Raw genomic sequence first — 16,405 nt, 5'->3', positions numbered from 1 at the left:
TTTCGGAAGACATTCGAGTACCGACCGTGAATATGACCGGGGTGGGGACGAAGGAAAATGTCGACGTCTTGAAGTTGCGGACCAAGAGAGGGAACAACATTGTGGCGGTGTACATAAAAAATCCATCGGTGAAGCTCATTGTTCTGCACTCGCATGGGAACACAGCTGATCTGGGTCAGATGTACGAGTTGTTTAGTGAGCTGAGTCTCCACCTCCAAGTCAACTTATTAAGGTATGATTATTCGGGTTACGGACAGTCTACTGGGAAGGATTTCGTTTCTTGCAATCCCCATCAGAAGAAAATGAAACTTGAATTTGGTTTTGTTTGTTTGGTTGCCGAGAAAGTGAAAGAATACTGAGATTTTAGAGTTTGGAATCCGGGAAATGAAGGTTTTTTAAGCTTAGAAAGAGAAAGAGATGAGGGAGGGAGAGAGAGAGACCACCAAATTCAAGACTAAAACATGCAGGAAGTTTTATCAAAAGCTACAAACCACCAAATTCAAAAGAAAGATAAAGATGCATTTGCTTTTGCTTTTGGTTGAACAGTCAAGGCTAGAACGTGCATGAAACTTTATCAAAAGCTACAGACCACCAAATTCAAAAGAAAGATAAGTTTTTATTCCGTTTGCCATCTGCCATCACTCTATTATTAATTCTATCATTTTTCCGTCTGCCATCTGACAAATGGAAAAAAATAAAGAAAGCTTTACTTTTCATTTTCAGCAAACATCATTATGTTTTCTCAATATCATTGTTTATTTAATATCTTATTATTTTATTTGTGTCATGATGACTAATTATAAAATAATAATTTTATTATTTTTATGTCATGATGACTTATGATTAAATAATATAATTATTATTTCTGATATCACATGATTATTACCACGTTATTGATTTATACAACATGTGATTTACCACACAACTGAATAAATCATTTATTCATAGAAAGCACACATTATAATATTTTGCCCTGACAAACTTTGTCAATTTGATTTATTCATTATACAGTCATACTTATGATGCCACTTATTGTCAGGAATTATCAAGCAACCAGCTCTACTGATTGACATTGTCGCTGATTAAAGAAGTCTAACAACTTGTAGACTGATGGGCCACCTGCTTATGGTGACAAATATTTAGTCCGAACGGTGATCTCTTGTCTGACTAGACACCCACTTGCTCGGACATTCGCTTATTGGGACATCTATGTGCCTAGACCCAACTCGATGACCCTACAGATAGCCCAACTCGATGACCCTACAGATAGCCCCAACTCGATGACCCTACGTATGGCCCCGACTCAAAGACCCGACTTGCGGACCCGATCCGCGGATCCGACACATAGACCCAATATGCCAACCCTGCAAGCGGACCCGAGTCATGTCGAGAATCAACTCATACTGAGTGCATGTCGACATAAAGTAGATACTTGCAATGAGGAATACTACGAGCCGAGCTGCCTCACAGCGAGTATAGCCTCTAGCCGAGCTGCCTCGCAACGAGCTTCACCTCCAGCCGAGCAAACGCCTCGTCGCGAGCATAGCTTCTAGCCGAGCAGCTTCGCAACGAGTATCGCCTCCAGCCGAGCAGTCTTGTAACGTGTGACACCTTTAGTTGAGTATTGCTTTATGTTGAGCATTGCCTTGGGTTGAGTACTGGTTCAAGACATCTAGCCACTTCGGCCCGTACATGGATTGGATTTGAAGTCTCCAGCCAAAAGACTTTTTTGACTGAAGACTTGGGGGACTACTGTTGGTACCACACATATTGGGCCTCAGACTTTGACACATTGGGCCTCAACATTTGGGCCTCATTACCCAGCCTATAATTATGTAAAAGGAGGAGCCCTTATTCTATAAAAGTGGACTCTTCCCCCCTCACAAAGGAGACTCGGGGATACCCCCAAAACATACAAGCCACAAAGCTCACATAGAAACTCTTTCAAACACTCTCTTCCTCAGGGGGACTCCCCTTGAGCTTGTAATCCATACATATAGTTACAGAGAAATACAATCAACATCAGTGTGGACGTAGCTCAAACATTGCGGTGAACCACGATACATCTTTATGTTCTTGGGCGTTTGCATGATTCACGGTCGGATTTACATTGTTCCAAGACCTTCCGATTTTGTGCATCAACAGATTCTATTCAAGTTAAAGAGCAAGTTTCACCTGAAGAGTATATTGCCAAGAAAAGAGGAAAGAGACAAATTACCAAGCCAACTCGGTATAGTGACTATGTTGCTTTTACTCTTCCTATTATCATTGATGAGATTCCATCCAATTTTGAGGAAGCCATTGAGAGTGAAGAAAAGGAGAAATGGTGCAATACCATGGGTGATGAGATGAATTCTCTCTTGAAGAACAAGACTTTGGAGTTTGCTAAATTGCCTAAGGGTAAGAAAGCTATCGGTTGCAAATGGGTGTATGCCAAGAAGGAATGTGCTGATGAGAAAAGCAATGTGAGATTCAAAGCAAGATTAGTTGCTAAAGGGTATGCACAAAAGGAGGGCATTGACTACAACGAAATCTTTTCTCCGGTTGTGAAGCACTCCTCAATTCGCATTATGTTAGCTCTTGTTGCACAGTATATCTTGAGCTTGTGCAACTTGATGTGAAGACGTCTTTCCTACATGGTGATTTGAATGAAGAGATCTATATGTGTCAACCAGATGGGTACACAGTGAAAGGGAAGGAGAATTTGTTTTGCAAATTGAAGAAATCACTTTATGGCTTGAAGCAATTTCCAAGGCAATGGTATTTGAGGTTTGATAAATTTATGAGAGGCCAAAATTATTCTAGAAGTCAATATGATCATTGTGTGTACTTCACGAAGTTGCAAGATGGGTCTTTCATTTATTTGTTGATATATGTTGATGATATGTTAATTGCCTCAAAAAATGTCGAAGAGATTAAGAAATTGAAGAAGCAAATGAAGAACGAGTTTGAGATGAAGGATCTTGGTGAAGCGAAGAAGATCCTTGGCATGGAGATCACTAGAGATAGAAAGAAGGGTTTTGGTCAGTTTGAATCAAAGACAATACCTTGAGAAGTTGATTCGGAATTTTGGAGTTCATGATTTAACCAAACCGGTTAGTACCCCTTTGGCTCCTCATTTTAAATTGAGTTCTCTACAAAGTCCTGAAACTGATAAAGAGAAGCTGCAAATAAAAATATACTATATGCAAATTTGGATAGTAGTTTGATGTATGCAATGGTATGCTCTAGACCAGATATTGCTCATGCAGTTGGCATGGTGAGTCGATATATGCATAATCCAGGTAAAGAGCATTGACAAGCAGCTAAGTGGATATTGAGGTATCTGCATGGTACTCGAGATATTGGTTTATGCTTTGAGATAGATGACTCTAATATTGGTCATTTTACAGTTGGTTATGTTGATTCAGATTATGCAGGTGATCTTGATGGAAGGAAGTCTACTACAGGCTATGTGTTTACTATAGCTAAAGGGCTAGTTTGTTGGAGGTCCATTTTGCAATCGTCTGTTGCCTTGTCTACTTCAGAGGCTGAATATATGTCAGTTGTTGAAGGTATAAAGGAGACCATTTGGATACATGGGCTGATTAGAGATTTGGGGGTTGATCAGAAGCAGGTGGAGGTACATTGTGATAGTCAGAGTACCATTTATTTGGCTAAGTATCAGGTTCATCATGCGAGGACCAAGCACATAGATGTGCGTTATCACTTTGTGCGTGAAGTCATTGGTGAAGGAGAGATTATTCTCCAGAAGATTCCAACTAAAGACAACCCCGCTGATATGTTGACTAAGGTTGTTGGTGTAGCCAAGTTTGTTCATTGCTTGAAGTTGGCTCACATTTTACCTATACAAAGAAGGCATTGAGCAGTAGGAGTTTTGGAGCATTTGGCTCGGGCATGAGTTGTTCTCTTGCTAGTGTTTGGGAGTAATCTTTGTGTTGATTGTGTTGGTTGGCTCGTCATGGCATTTTCGGGATTTGGCCAAGGTGGAGATTGTTGAATTATAGCCAAATGACAAAACAACTTTTGGCTAAATAAAATAAATAAAAGGAGGTAGACAACATCATTATGTTTGTTGAAAAGATAAAAAAGGTCATGATGATGTTTGTAGAAAAAATAGGTAAAGGTTAGTAAGTAGCTTTATTATTGGTTTTGTTTTTGGGTGCTTTCAAAAGGATGAAGCTTAGCATCTAAATGTGAGAGACAAGAGGGAGAGCACCATTTGTTTTAGTAGCCCATTTTTGAGAGAGCAAGGGCATCCACATAGTAGCAAAAAATAGAAAGCACATATTAGTTTTTTCAGTAGCTCCATTTTGGAGAGAAGAAGAAAGTGTGCCATCTCATTGTTTAGTTCTCTCTCCATCAAAGTTTTATTGTTGTAATAGCTTTGAGCTTTGTATAGAGAGGACATTATTCATTATATTTCTCTGTATTTGTTTCTTTGGTGTGTGAGAGCTATTGGTTGTATTGGGGTTTTGGCTTGTGATCTTGCCAACACTTTGTAAACTCTCATTTGGTTGATAGTGTGGATTATTGGGTGAGCTCCTACTGCTCCGAGGACGTACTCCAGTTAAACTAATTGTTGAGGAACCTCGTTAAAATCTTGGTGTTTTTAATATTTTGTTCTTACATTTCATTTGATATATTTCCTGTGGGTTATCAAGAGTTGGTTCCATAAGGTTTGGTGCTATCCTAGCACAACAAACTTAATTTCAGAAGATTGCAAGGTGCATACGTACACCATACAGATTGCACAAGTAAAACAATTATAAATTGCATCAAGTATACACAGCAGTCCCATTACTCTGAAGGCCACCAAAATGCCATGCAAATATTCACAACTAAAACATCAAACAGGAAGCAGGTTTATCAAAAGAAATTCTTACCTCCAATACTCTTTGCAGCATCTTTTAGACTACCGGAAAAATATTTGCGAAGAACTTCAAAGTTGATATCTTTTTCTGCCTTGGTACGTCTTTTCTCTCTTGTCTTACTCACACCAACACTTGAAAAGCTACCCTCACCTAGAGCAGAAAACTCTTGTCCACACTCAACACCACCTTTTAGGTTTGAATCTTCTTGATGCTGCCTTAACTTCGACAATTTCACACTCAGCACCTTGCGTGGTTTTTGGTTTGGGAACATTGAGACATCCTTACCATTCTGTTGGACCTCTGTGAAACAAGAAATATTACTTGGTCCAGGATCTGACCGAGCTATCACCTCACTGACATGAAAATTAGTTTCCTCCTCAACTTCCTTGTCTGTGACAACCCGTAAGCTCCGGCATGTCTGTTGCATAACCAAGGACAGTGATGTAAGCATCTTTTCCTGTTCTTCAGGATCCCTGCACTCCACTGGCAAGAAGAACTCCAGGACAAAATCAGTTGAACCAGTGTCAATGCTCCGCAGACGTATTGCAACAGCTGCATGCAAATCAAACATCCTGGCATGGTGAGATAGAGGATACTCTGTCTTGACAAAGGAAGTTATGTCATCTGAGAAGCATGGCTGATTGGTCATAAAAGCTCTCCCAACGATGCCTTGGCCTCTTAGCAAGTGATGCTCAGAGCACGCTTCATGAAAACTCTGGATACAAGGATCAGCCACATGACAAGCATGCTCCACAGTTGAAACACAGTGGACGTAGTTGTCGTCAGTATGTCGGCACCCATCTTTACCTTGTTGGATGCATGACATCCAGGTTTGTGCCAAGGGCAATTTGTGCGTCTCACATGCGGATCTCAAGACCTCTTGGATCTCGGGTAATGCAGCGTGGAAGGGCTTGTCACACCCCTGCTAAGATAATCCACCAAATGACCTTAGAACAAAAATCAGAATATACTAATATGTGATAAATCAATCTTCCTTCAGGGTAATTATCCATTTACCTTTACATTTTGAGTACTCAAATTTCTAGAACTTCGAAGATCAACAGCCTGCAAATTTTAAAGCTTGTCTACATCAGAAAACAAGATTCATGCGAACAGTTTACAACTAATTATATGCCCCTGTGATATGAAATTCAAAAGTCTTTTATCTAGCAGCATGGACCTATGAAGGTTTATCTAAGTAAATTGAATGAAAATAAGCACAGGAACGAAAAAAAAGAGGTTTCTACTCATATTTCCATCCTCAAATTGGTGTTTATGTGCACTGATTCAGAAGCTCATAGGGGTAAACAACAGAATTGAGTTTCCAATTCATGGGTGGGACGGAGTATCTGTTGAGATAGGGTTGCTTTCATTCCCGTAGTTTAAGTTTAATTCTTTAACTATTCTCTCGGTTTGGAAAACAGTGTTTGAGGATTAACAAAAGAGAAACTTGCTTCATTATCATGAACACAAAAGAAGATAAAGCAAGAACCTTTACAATGTTAAGTTAGATGCCACATATACAGTTCGATTTGGCATAAGGATGCCCCTAAGACTGATGGGACTTTGATTGATGTCATCTCTAAGACTGATGGGACTTTGATTGATGTCAACTCTTGTAATATTATTTGTCAATTTTCATAACAAACCTAATAAACTCCAAGTGCCTATTGCAATGACGTGAAAGGATGAAGGCCAAATGAATGAAATTTTGATACAAGGAAAGAGCACAGACCTCAAGTGCCTTGCAAACGCTGTCAATGTCAGGTTGATATTTTATCTTCTGGTCGGTCGTAACAACCTCAATAACGCCCAAGCAAGTCCTACTACCTTGTTCAAAGATGGGAAGGGCTAGAGTTCCACTTACATTATACTGTTGAGCATGGCCAACCCGTGGATATTCATCATGTCTAAAGTATCGAACATCAGGAGTCCACTCAGGAATCATACCTGAGAAAACCCGGCCAGGCAACCCCATAACCATTTCTGTTGAATCCTCCCCAGTTGCAAACTGGTAATTAGCAGAGATGTCTCGATATTTAGCGAGCCTGGAACAGCTAGAATCAAGATAGAAAAGTTCATTCATTGTTAAAACACGTCTACCCCCTCTGTTCACTGGCACCCATACTTGTACAAGAACATCTTTGTTTCTCATTACCTCTCCAATGTTCACGAGAGCCCTCATTAATCTCTCCGTCACAGATGATGCAAAACCTTCATTTCCAGTGGGACCAATCCACCACCTTCTGCTAAATTCACGACCTTCAATTGTAGGATCCACTGATTGACCAGAGTACGCCACAGCATCTTTTATCATATCCTCTCTAGGAGACTGAGGATTCACAGGACCTTCTACAAGTTGTTTAAGGAATGGTCGTTGCATCTCCTCTTGATTACTGTTGTGAGACGTGTTCATGGCCATATTGCCATTGGTCTCCAACGTATGCCAAAAAAACGAGGGGTTCAAGGGGGCAGCAGTACTGGGAAGGCTCTGATTAGGAAACTCAGGTCCATATGTGGTTTCCAACCAGCATCCCTCCAAGAAGAGTTCGTCCATGAAATCTAAATCCGTGGCAGAATCAGGTTGAGCTCCCAACATGGTAGCTGGTGACAGAACACCATCATCCATTGCAGAAGCCTCACTTTCCGGATTATCCCCCAACTTGTAGGTTCCAAAACTCATTAATCTTGGCAAGAATTCAATTCTTGAGCGTCCGGCCTTCAAATCCGAGTCTGTTTGGATTCCCCAAAATCATTAAAAAAAAATTTCCGAGTACAACAAAGAACAAAAGAAATTGCAAACAACTCTTCTCATAGAATTAACAAGGTAAAGTAATAACTAAACAAAAGCAAAGCAACAGGAATTAAACTGTAAATATATATATTAGTTATTGTACCAAGATTAGATTCTCCTTTCCACTAATAGAAATTCCATACGAGTCAATGACCATAGAACCATCAAATCTTCCAATATCAATGGTTCAAATCAGTAGGCAAAAACAGAAGAAATTAAATAAATCCCACTTTCCACATATTCTTAAGAGGTGGGTCAAATCTTGTACCAACCGTTTTACCCAGAAACAAAAAAAGGAAGAATCTTTCATTCACTTACAGTCAAAATTCCAATTGAGAATTCAAGCATTTCACTTCACAATACAAGAAGCAATCCAGTTTCTGAGACCCAGAAAAAGCAACAGAAAAGAAAAAGGAATAAGAACAACTCACTGTGTGAAGATTCTTGGAGATACCAACCACAAGTCAAGTGGGTTTTATTTATTTTTTCTTGGTTTATTTAGACACTAGTTTCTGCATAAACCCCTAAAAAGCTATCTGCAACTACAATACAACAAACAACCTCAGAAAAGTGCTCTGAGTTGCAGAGGTAGTTGTTTCCTAGTCACAGAGAGTTCCTTCTCCCCTTCTCCTCCCCACCACAATTCCAAAGTTCCATCTTTCCTTGGGAAATTAAGAATATATTATAATTCCAGTCCAAGCTACCTCATTGGGTGAGAAAGATTCTAAATTGCACAACTGGTCCCCACCACACACGTATGCAGCCCATCATGGACATTGTACTTCACGCTGTAAAGTCAACCAATAGCTGATAGCTCACCAAAGTACAGACAGAGATGCTGAGTTGTGTCATTCCTCCCTATTGATTCTACAATAAAACCTTAATCAAAGAAGATTGTTTTATGTGTGAAACTCAACGGCCACACATACTTCAATTTATTTGACTTGCGATGTTCATGTGTTAGGTTTAAAAATTCGCTACAACTGAAAGACGTGTTGCGATTAAATTTCACATTAAAAAAAATAATAATAATAATTTTACGGTGTACCTCAACTTCTTCACGGGAGATTGAGTCAGTTGAGTGAGCTTGGAAAGTGATTGGTTGAGTTGTGAGGAGAATCGTAATAAAAGAGGAACCTTTAAATTTAACTAAAATTTTGAAAAGGAGATTGAGAGAATCAGTGGGGAGTGGTTCTGAAATGGTGATGGAGGCTGAAACAAGCAAATGAAATCAGAAATGATTAGAGGGATGAGTAAAATAAGGAGGGATCGTGCCTCGGCACTAACCATCTCCCACTTCAGATGCTCTCGCACGGCTCTGACTCACTCTCCTTCCTTATTTTATTCCAGTTCCAGTGATGTAACTTCTGCATCATAATAATATTTTTCTCACCATCCTAAATGACGGTGATGGTTGCACCGTAAAGAAGATATAAGCTTAACCGATTTACTTGTATCCTTGTGACATACGCGTTGTTAAAATGTTATAATTGTTAAATGGAATGTCTTTCAAGTAAGTTCGGTTAACTGGATGAGATGTAGTTCGAAAGAAAGTTGAGTCCTAATCAAATTAAGAGTTGAGGTTGTCGTGCATTGTCAATGAACTTAATGCATACAAGCCTGTAGTTGTGTCTATTAAGTGCAGATTAATTTGGGAGGTATTCTTTAGAAACTTTAAATCCGAGACGAATTTTGTAAGTGTCAACCAAGTCTGGACACTAGTTGATGCACCAGAGGCATTGTACGTACAAGCAATGAAATGGTCTTTAAGTGGAAGATAGCATGGCACAAAGCCAATTCCCCTTAATGGCCCATTTTAAGGGCATTGTGCCTACCAGCAATAAAATGATCATTATGGAGAAGATAGTGTGCAGGCAATTAATGGCTCAAATGCCCGTTAATTACTTAATTCCCAAAATTATCGTATTAATAAAAATGATATAAAATCGCACCTCAAATCTCAAACGGCACAAAGTTACCCTAAATTTCAAATTATTACTACATGTGGTTTGATATCTCACAAAAATAGTATGTAAGCAATATAGTACAAAATTTTAAATACAACTGCGCATCCGAAACAAATGGATTTTTCAGATCAATCTCGGCAAGTGCAACTTCGTATTCCTATTCCCCAATCCCGTTGGGGTCATGCAAACATCCATATATCCGGTGGTGGTAGATGAGTACTTTGGTCTCACATAAATGAATTTTGGATGAATGTTTGCTATGTTGCTTCTCCTTAACCAGTTGAGAGGGGTACTCAATTCCTTATGAGCAATAGCTATGCTCTGCTGGTTGGACAAGATGCAATTACACTTCATCTTCAACCTCTTGAATCAGGCAATGAAATCATCTGTAGACTCATGCTCGTATTGTTTCACTTCGGTCATATCATTGATAATCACTTCGGGCTCAATCGAATAGAACTGCTCATAGGAATCTCTCTCCATTTGTCTCCAAGTGCGTGAATCTAATTGGCTGGTAGGTTGGAGTACCAAAGAAAAACTTGTCTAGTTGTGGAAATTAAATAACTTTTCTTATAACTTTTTATATTGTTTTTAATAGGTGACACACCTCGTGACGACCGAAATTCTTCAGATATACATTATGTGAGGAATTTTCAATTTTCTGTAATGCTTTGCAATGGTCATTTGATCTGAGGTCAAAACTTGATATATTTCAATTTGTATGATCTTTTCAAATAAATTTATATAATTTGATCTTTTTCAATTTATTTGATCTGAGGCTAAAATTTGAGAGGATGCATGAGATGTAAAAAGGGGTATGTTGATAGCACCACCCTTTTTATATTATATAGAAGGTGATTTTCACACATTCAATTTACCTTCTAATACACCTTCTTCATTTCTAGTCAATGAATCGATTAAATCAAACAATAGTAATGGACATGATTAAATAAGCGTGTGTGAAAAGTTAAAAAAAAATTCGTGTTCCCTATTGTATATACACGTCTGCTCTCACAATTCTCAAAACCAGCCTTGACCCTCTTGTAGTTGATTAGCATGAGGAGCTGGATGAAACTTCTGGTGAAAAGAAACAAATATACAGTTTGGAAATAGGTGTTTAAAGTTTCAATATTAGTATCAATTCTTTAATTTCTTTGAAGTTTCACAAATGCCAGGGGACGCAGACACTATTTATGCTTCATCTTTTGTTTCAAACTCCATAAAAGTTCTAAAAGACGCTAGGCGTTAGTCGGACGGCGGGCTAGAGTCTAGTGTCTAGGCGGCCAAACGGGGTCTAGGCAGGTGCCTAGACGGACTAGGCGGATTTAAGTTGATCCATTATATTTCGTGTAAATAAGTGTCGGTTTATACTTAAAATATGTATAATTTTATCATAAACTACAAAATAGAATGACATATATAATATAAAGTATTGGAACATAATGAAAACATGGGGAACAATCATATAATGTGTGTTCATTTAAGTATTCAACAAGTCTCTTACAATTTATTGAAAAAAATAAAATGTAAAATGAAGTTATCTATTTTCTGTCTAAGTGAGTCGCAACCTAGGCGGGTCTAGGCGGTCTAGGCAAGCGTCTCAATAGGTCTAGGCGCAATTTCTTAATTTTCAAACGCCTAGACATTAATTAGGGCGGTGGCTAGCCGCTTAGGGGGGGAATTTTTAGATCCATATAAAGAGTCACTTAGACCTACAGTCTAGTGGTATTCATTTTCATTAGTAAGTGAGAGATCATATGTTCAATTCTTGTGAATGGCAAATTTGAACCATATTATTATTAGCCCATATTGTGAGGGTACCTCATTGTAAATAATATTGATAGTTCAAAAAAAAAAAAAAAAAAAAAAAAAAAAAAAAAAACTCCATATAAAGAACCGGAATTACTTCTCTTTGAATAATAGAATCAAACAAATATGTTTTATCATTACCTTTCTTAGCTTCGAACGAACCTTCATTACTTTCACCTTCTATAGTATTCAAATCAATGCCACATAATACAACGGTCTAGTTACATTATATTTTACTTGTAAGTGATAAATCTTAGATTCGATTCCCGAGTTCGAAATCAATTTAAGGGTTAGGCCAAATCATGCTTACCCCCTTAGACTATCTCCAACTCTTGGGTTAAAACCTAAAATTTTTAATCCAAAAAATTTAGGTTTTAACCCAGAAACAATTTTTTTTACTCCAATAGTTATGGTTTAAGATTTTAGCTTGAGATTATTAAAAAATGAATTTAGGTTAAATTCTTTTTTCCGGTAACCTTTTTTTTTAATAAAATTTATGTAAATTCCGAGAAAAGTTGAAAGATTCACTAAACCGACCCCATGAATCATGTATTTATAGAGTTTTGGTCAATTTTGATTTAAATATTTTTTCAATTGTTTCATTTGTTAGGTTTAATTTTGAGCCATTAAATCTCTTCTTTTTTTACCATTAGACTTGATTATATTCGATCCCAACCATTGGATTTAATATATTTAACAATTAAATAGGTTTGAATATGGACAGTTGGATCAACCAACGATCCAATAATTGAAATCGTCGGATCGAAATAGAGTTGTTGGGCTTGTTTTGGGTGGCCGACATTCTCATCAGGGGCAGGCCCAACTTCCTGTTAGCCCTCATGCGTCTCGTGTGTTGGACACGTCGCCTTGCTGCGACCACCACTTTTATGGGAGCGTCCACGTGCATAAGGTGGGCCAACCTTTTAACCCCGCCAGATTCTGGGTTAAATGTGCTCAAATTTTAAGTTTTAAAACTTATTTTAGGTCCAACTCATTAAAGAATAATTAGGTTAGTTTAAAACTTAAATTTTAAATTTTAACACAAAAATTGAAGATGATCTTAATATAAATAGAAATTCTTCGATTAATTTATGAACCATACAGAACCCAAAGCACATATTAGCCCACACGATCAGAAAAGTAAAGTGACATCACCCAATCTAAGTAGCAAAAAAAATAAAAAAATAAAAAAAAATAGAAAAAGAGATTTGAGAGAATCAGTGGGGGATGGGGGTGATTCTAAAATGGTGATGAAGGATGATGCAGCAAATGGAATCAGAAATTCTTGGAGGGATGAATAAAATAAGGAGGGATGGTTGGTGCCTTGGCACTCACCATCTCCCACTTTAGACAGAAGTCGGCAAAAGAGGTCCTATCCTCAACATTTTTAACCAGTTTTTCTTGTCTATTATTTGACCAAACCATGCAAGGATTTTACTAGATTGGAATAACAACGTTTACATCTTGGAGAAGATATAAAGCTTAACTGATTTACTTGTATCCTGATTGTGGAGCCAAAAATAATCACAATGTGACACGTAGATTTTTTAGTAAAAGATGACTAAACTACCTTTGAGGCACACCGGGATTCCTACATGCGAGCAGCTCAAAAATGCTCCAAAGAGATAACAATTCAATATTCATCTCATCAAATTCCCTTTCTTGCAAAGTAACTCCAAAATAATATTAATTGGTAAATTAATAGATTAATTACCCAATTAATCCATTAATTACCTATTAAATTATACAATTTAACCTAAAAATTGTTAAAGGGCCGGCCACTTCCTTTTCATCCTCACCTTTCTCACTTTTCTCCATTTCATTACCCCATTTATACAAATAAATAATTTTGTAACCTCCCATTTACTTCTTTCATAATTAATTAGCCAATAAATTGGCTAATTAAGCCAAAACCATAACCACAAAATCCCTTGAAAAACCGGCCACTCCTAGCCCTATAAATAGGCTCCTATTTTCACCAAACACTCATTCCAACACTTTGGAAAAAATCCCAAAAAACTCTCCAAATACTTTTCTCTCTAAATTCTAACTTTGGCATCGGAGGTTCTTCGGCCAAAGCCCCCCCATTCGTCGTGGGCGCGTGAGGCTCTTGGCCTTGACCTAAGGTGTTAATTGTTTTGTAGGTGCAATTTTGTCCAAGAAGAAGAAGGCGAAAATTTGCATCCACAAATTTGTGCTTTCATTGAGAGTTGAGATTCACATTCGTAGAAGACTCTCGCGCAAAAAGGTTTTTTCTCTATTTTCTCTACTTTCTAGTCCACTTGTATTTTTCGTACGTTCTTATTATTAGAATTTTTTATTTGCCAAGATTCTTTGATAAAACGTAAAAGAGAAATACAATGGCTAGAAATTTAGAAAATTCCACAAGTGAAAATTCCAATATTCAAGAAATGGAACCGCGGCGATCCACGAGACTAAATGTGATCTTAGGGGGAGCGGCACCACCACCACAAGGCTCCACCATGGCAACCACCACGGTGGCCACCACGGCAATCACTCGCGGCGAGGTCCATGGCTCCACCACCACGACCCACGCTACCAAAGCCACGGCCCGAGCCATGTCACTTCATGCCCAACGCAAGCCCAATGCGTTACCAAACCGAGCCCAAGCCTCGCATTCACAAGCATCACGCGCCGAGCAGCCCACTCTCGTGGCCCAGTCTGCTCTCGCGGCCCAGCCTGCTCCTGCCGAGTAACCCACTCTCGCGGCCCAGCCTGCTCCTACCGAGCACCCCACTCTCGTGGCCCAGTCTGCTCCCACGACCCAGCCTGCTCCTGCCGAGCAGCCCACTCTCGCGGCCCAGCTTGCTTCCGTCGAGCAGCCCACTCTCGTGGCTCAGTCTGATCCAGCAGTCGAGCCTACTCCTGTAGCATTCCAAGCAGCCCAAATCGGTTCAAGACTATTTCGACCATCTGGACCAACCATCGAGTCGGGGGCATTTTCACCATATTTCTCTGCGGATTTAGCATTTCCCAATTCAAAGCTCGCGCCCGGAGCCTACCACACTTCCACTGCTCAATGAGGCACATTACTTCCAAGCTTTTCCAATCCAATTGGCAAACAACACTTGTCTCGACAAGTCATAGAGTTGACGAGCGCCCTTGCACAACAAACGACCTTGGTGAATCAACTTTTGCAGCCCACCGAGATCCAACATGCCCCGAACGAGGTGTCACGAAGTAAGATAAGGGTAGACGAATCTTTCCAGCAGCGTCCATGCAAGCAGCCATTCGACCAACCACGAGCCGAGCGTTCAGGCAATGTACATTCTCGATTAGGCCTCTGAGATAGCGTAAACTCCCGTCTTAGCGCACGGATGAGCGTGCACTCTTGACTGGGCCCGTGGACAAGTATACACTCACGGTTGGGGTCACATTCCGATAATCAACATAAACAGCCTTTCAGGCAAAACGTTTATTCGCGGCTAGGCCCGCAATGAGTATCCTCCACATCACATCGGAGCAGGCAGCACGACGGATAGAGAAAAGCAGTCACTCAATCCGGCTCAAGTTTAACTGGCAGTCTGCGAAGAATTCCCTCGTTTGCCAAGAGTGGACCACATGCACCCTGCCACGGCGTTGACGAGCTGAGAACATGGAAGAGCAGCCTAGACCAGCAGGTCAAGACCGGGGCAACCGAGAGCTCTGCCACCCCCAACAAAGGCAAATTCAGGAAGAAGTAGAAATGATCATGACCAAGCGATTGCGCAATTTCCCGCGCAACGAAGCTATTAATAAGACGCTCCGATGAGACATGACCAACATAAGCGAGTCACCTTTCAATGACAAGATCGAGCAGACGGGATTACCCTACATAGATTGTCGAATATAAAGACAACTTCTGCTCCGACAAAAATAACAACTCAACCTAATGGCGCACCGGGGCTAGACGAGTACCAGAAGGACACACTAGCCCAACTACCAACTGGGGGCAGGCTAAGGATTATTTCAATTGTCTCATCAGTCCAGCTTTCCTCAGTTGCACTCACAACAACGACTTCCATGCTCTCCAGTGCGAAAGGGTAAACCAATTCCCTGACACCCATATGGGTCTGCTCTCTCAGCGTGAGAGGTTAAACTAATTGCTCTCCAGTGCGATAGGGTAAACCAATTCCCTGACACCCATATGGGTCTGCTCTCCAGCGCGAAAGGTTAAACTAATTGCTCTCCAGTGCGAAAGCCCGACACCCATATGGGTCTGCTCTCCAGCGCGAGAGGTTAAACTAATTGCTCTCCAGTGCGAGAGCCTGACACCCATATGGGTCTGCTCTCCAGCACGAGAGGTTAAACTAATTGCTCTCTAGTGCGAAAGAGTAAACCAATTGCTCTCCAGCGTAAGAGGTTAAACTAATTGCTCTCCAGCGCAAGAGGTTAAACTAATTGCTCTCCAGTGCAAGAGGGTAAACCAATTGCTCTCCAATGTGAGAGGGTAAACTAATTGCTCTCCAGTGCGATAGGGTAAACTAAATCCCTGACACCCATCTGGGTAAGCTTTCCAATGCGAGAAGGCCATATAGTTCAAAAGATCGAATGCTTAAATATCAATTAAGTAACAAATGGTTAGGAAGCAACAGCCACTTTTACACTTAACAATTCGCTCATCCAACACTTCATCTTTAGCAACTCTGATCTTGGCAGCTTCATCCTTGACTGCTCCATCTACGGCAGCTGAGAAATCAAACTCAAGTAGTTTCCTCATTTTTGGCAAGCAGCCCAGATATGGCAGCCCTAACCGTTGTCCATGCCACGCCATTTCCTCGACCCATGCCGAGGCAATCCTTGGTTTCAATCAAGCCGAGCAACACAAACAATGGCCCCTGCCACACCACCTCCTTAGCCCATGCCAAGCCGACTCCTGGCCCCTGCCAGCCGACGTGCCGCACCACCCCAACGGCTGCCCCGTGGCACCACCTCCCAAGAAGAAGATAAGGAGAATTAAG

General features: G+C 40.1%; 1 protein-coding gene across 2 annotated transcripts; it reads right to left on the bottom strand.

Moving 5' to 3' along the window:
* Positions 1-4,766: 4,766 nt before the first annotated feature.
* Positions 4,767-8,285, bottom strand: LOC126625221 (protein NLP5-like). 2 transcript variants are annotated; one of them, XM_050294309.1, is made up of 4 exons: positions 8,100-8,285; positions 6,610-7,607; positions 5,892-5,939; positions 4,767-5,799 (listed from the first exon to the last, which is right to left on the bottom strand). In XM_050294309.1, exons 2-4 carry the CDS (start codon positions 7,555-7,557, stop codon positions 4,870-4,872), a joined length of 1,926 nt encoding a protein of 641 aa, XP_050150266.1. In that variant the 5' UTR covers positions 7,558-7,607; positions 8,100-8,285; the 3' UTR covers positions 4,767-4,869. The 2 variants fall into 2 exon arrangements, with proteins under 2 accessions (XP_050150266.1, XP_050150267.1); XM_050294310.1 differs by having other exon boundaries at positions 4,767-5,796.
* Positions 8,286-16,405: the final 8,120 nt, after the last annotated feature.

This window comes from Malus sylvestris, chromosome 6 (genome assembly GCF_916048215.2).
Source record: "Malus sylvestris chromosome 6, drMalSylv7.2, whole genome shotgun sequence".
Taxonomy (NCBI): Eukaryota; Viridiplantae; Streptophyta; class Magnoliopsida; order Rosales; family Rosaceae; genus Malus; species Malus sylvestris.
The sequence above is the reverse complement of the archived record's forward strand: the minus strand, read 5'-3'. Positions and strand labels throughout refer to the sequence as shown.

Coding starts and splice junctions, on each gene's coding strand:
- LOC126625221 (XM_050294309.1), bottom strand. CDS start 7,557: ATGAGTTTTGGAACCTACAAGTTGGGGGATAATCCGGAAAGTGAGGCT. Junction 5,940..6,609: donor GCGTTTGCAAGGCACTTGAG/GTCTGTGCTCTT, acceptor TAAAATTTGCAG/GCTGTTGATCTTCGAAGTTC. Junction 5,800..5,891: donor TGAGTACTCAAAATGTAAAG/GTAAATGGATAA, acceptor GGATTATCTTAG/CAGGGGTGTGACAAGCCCTT.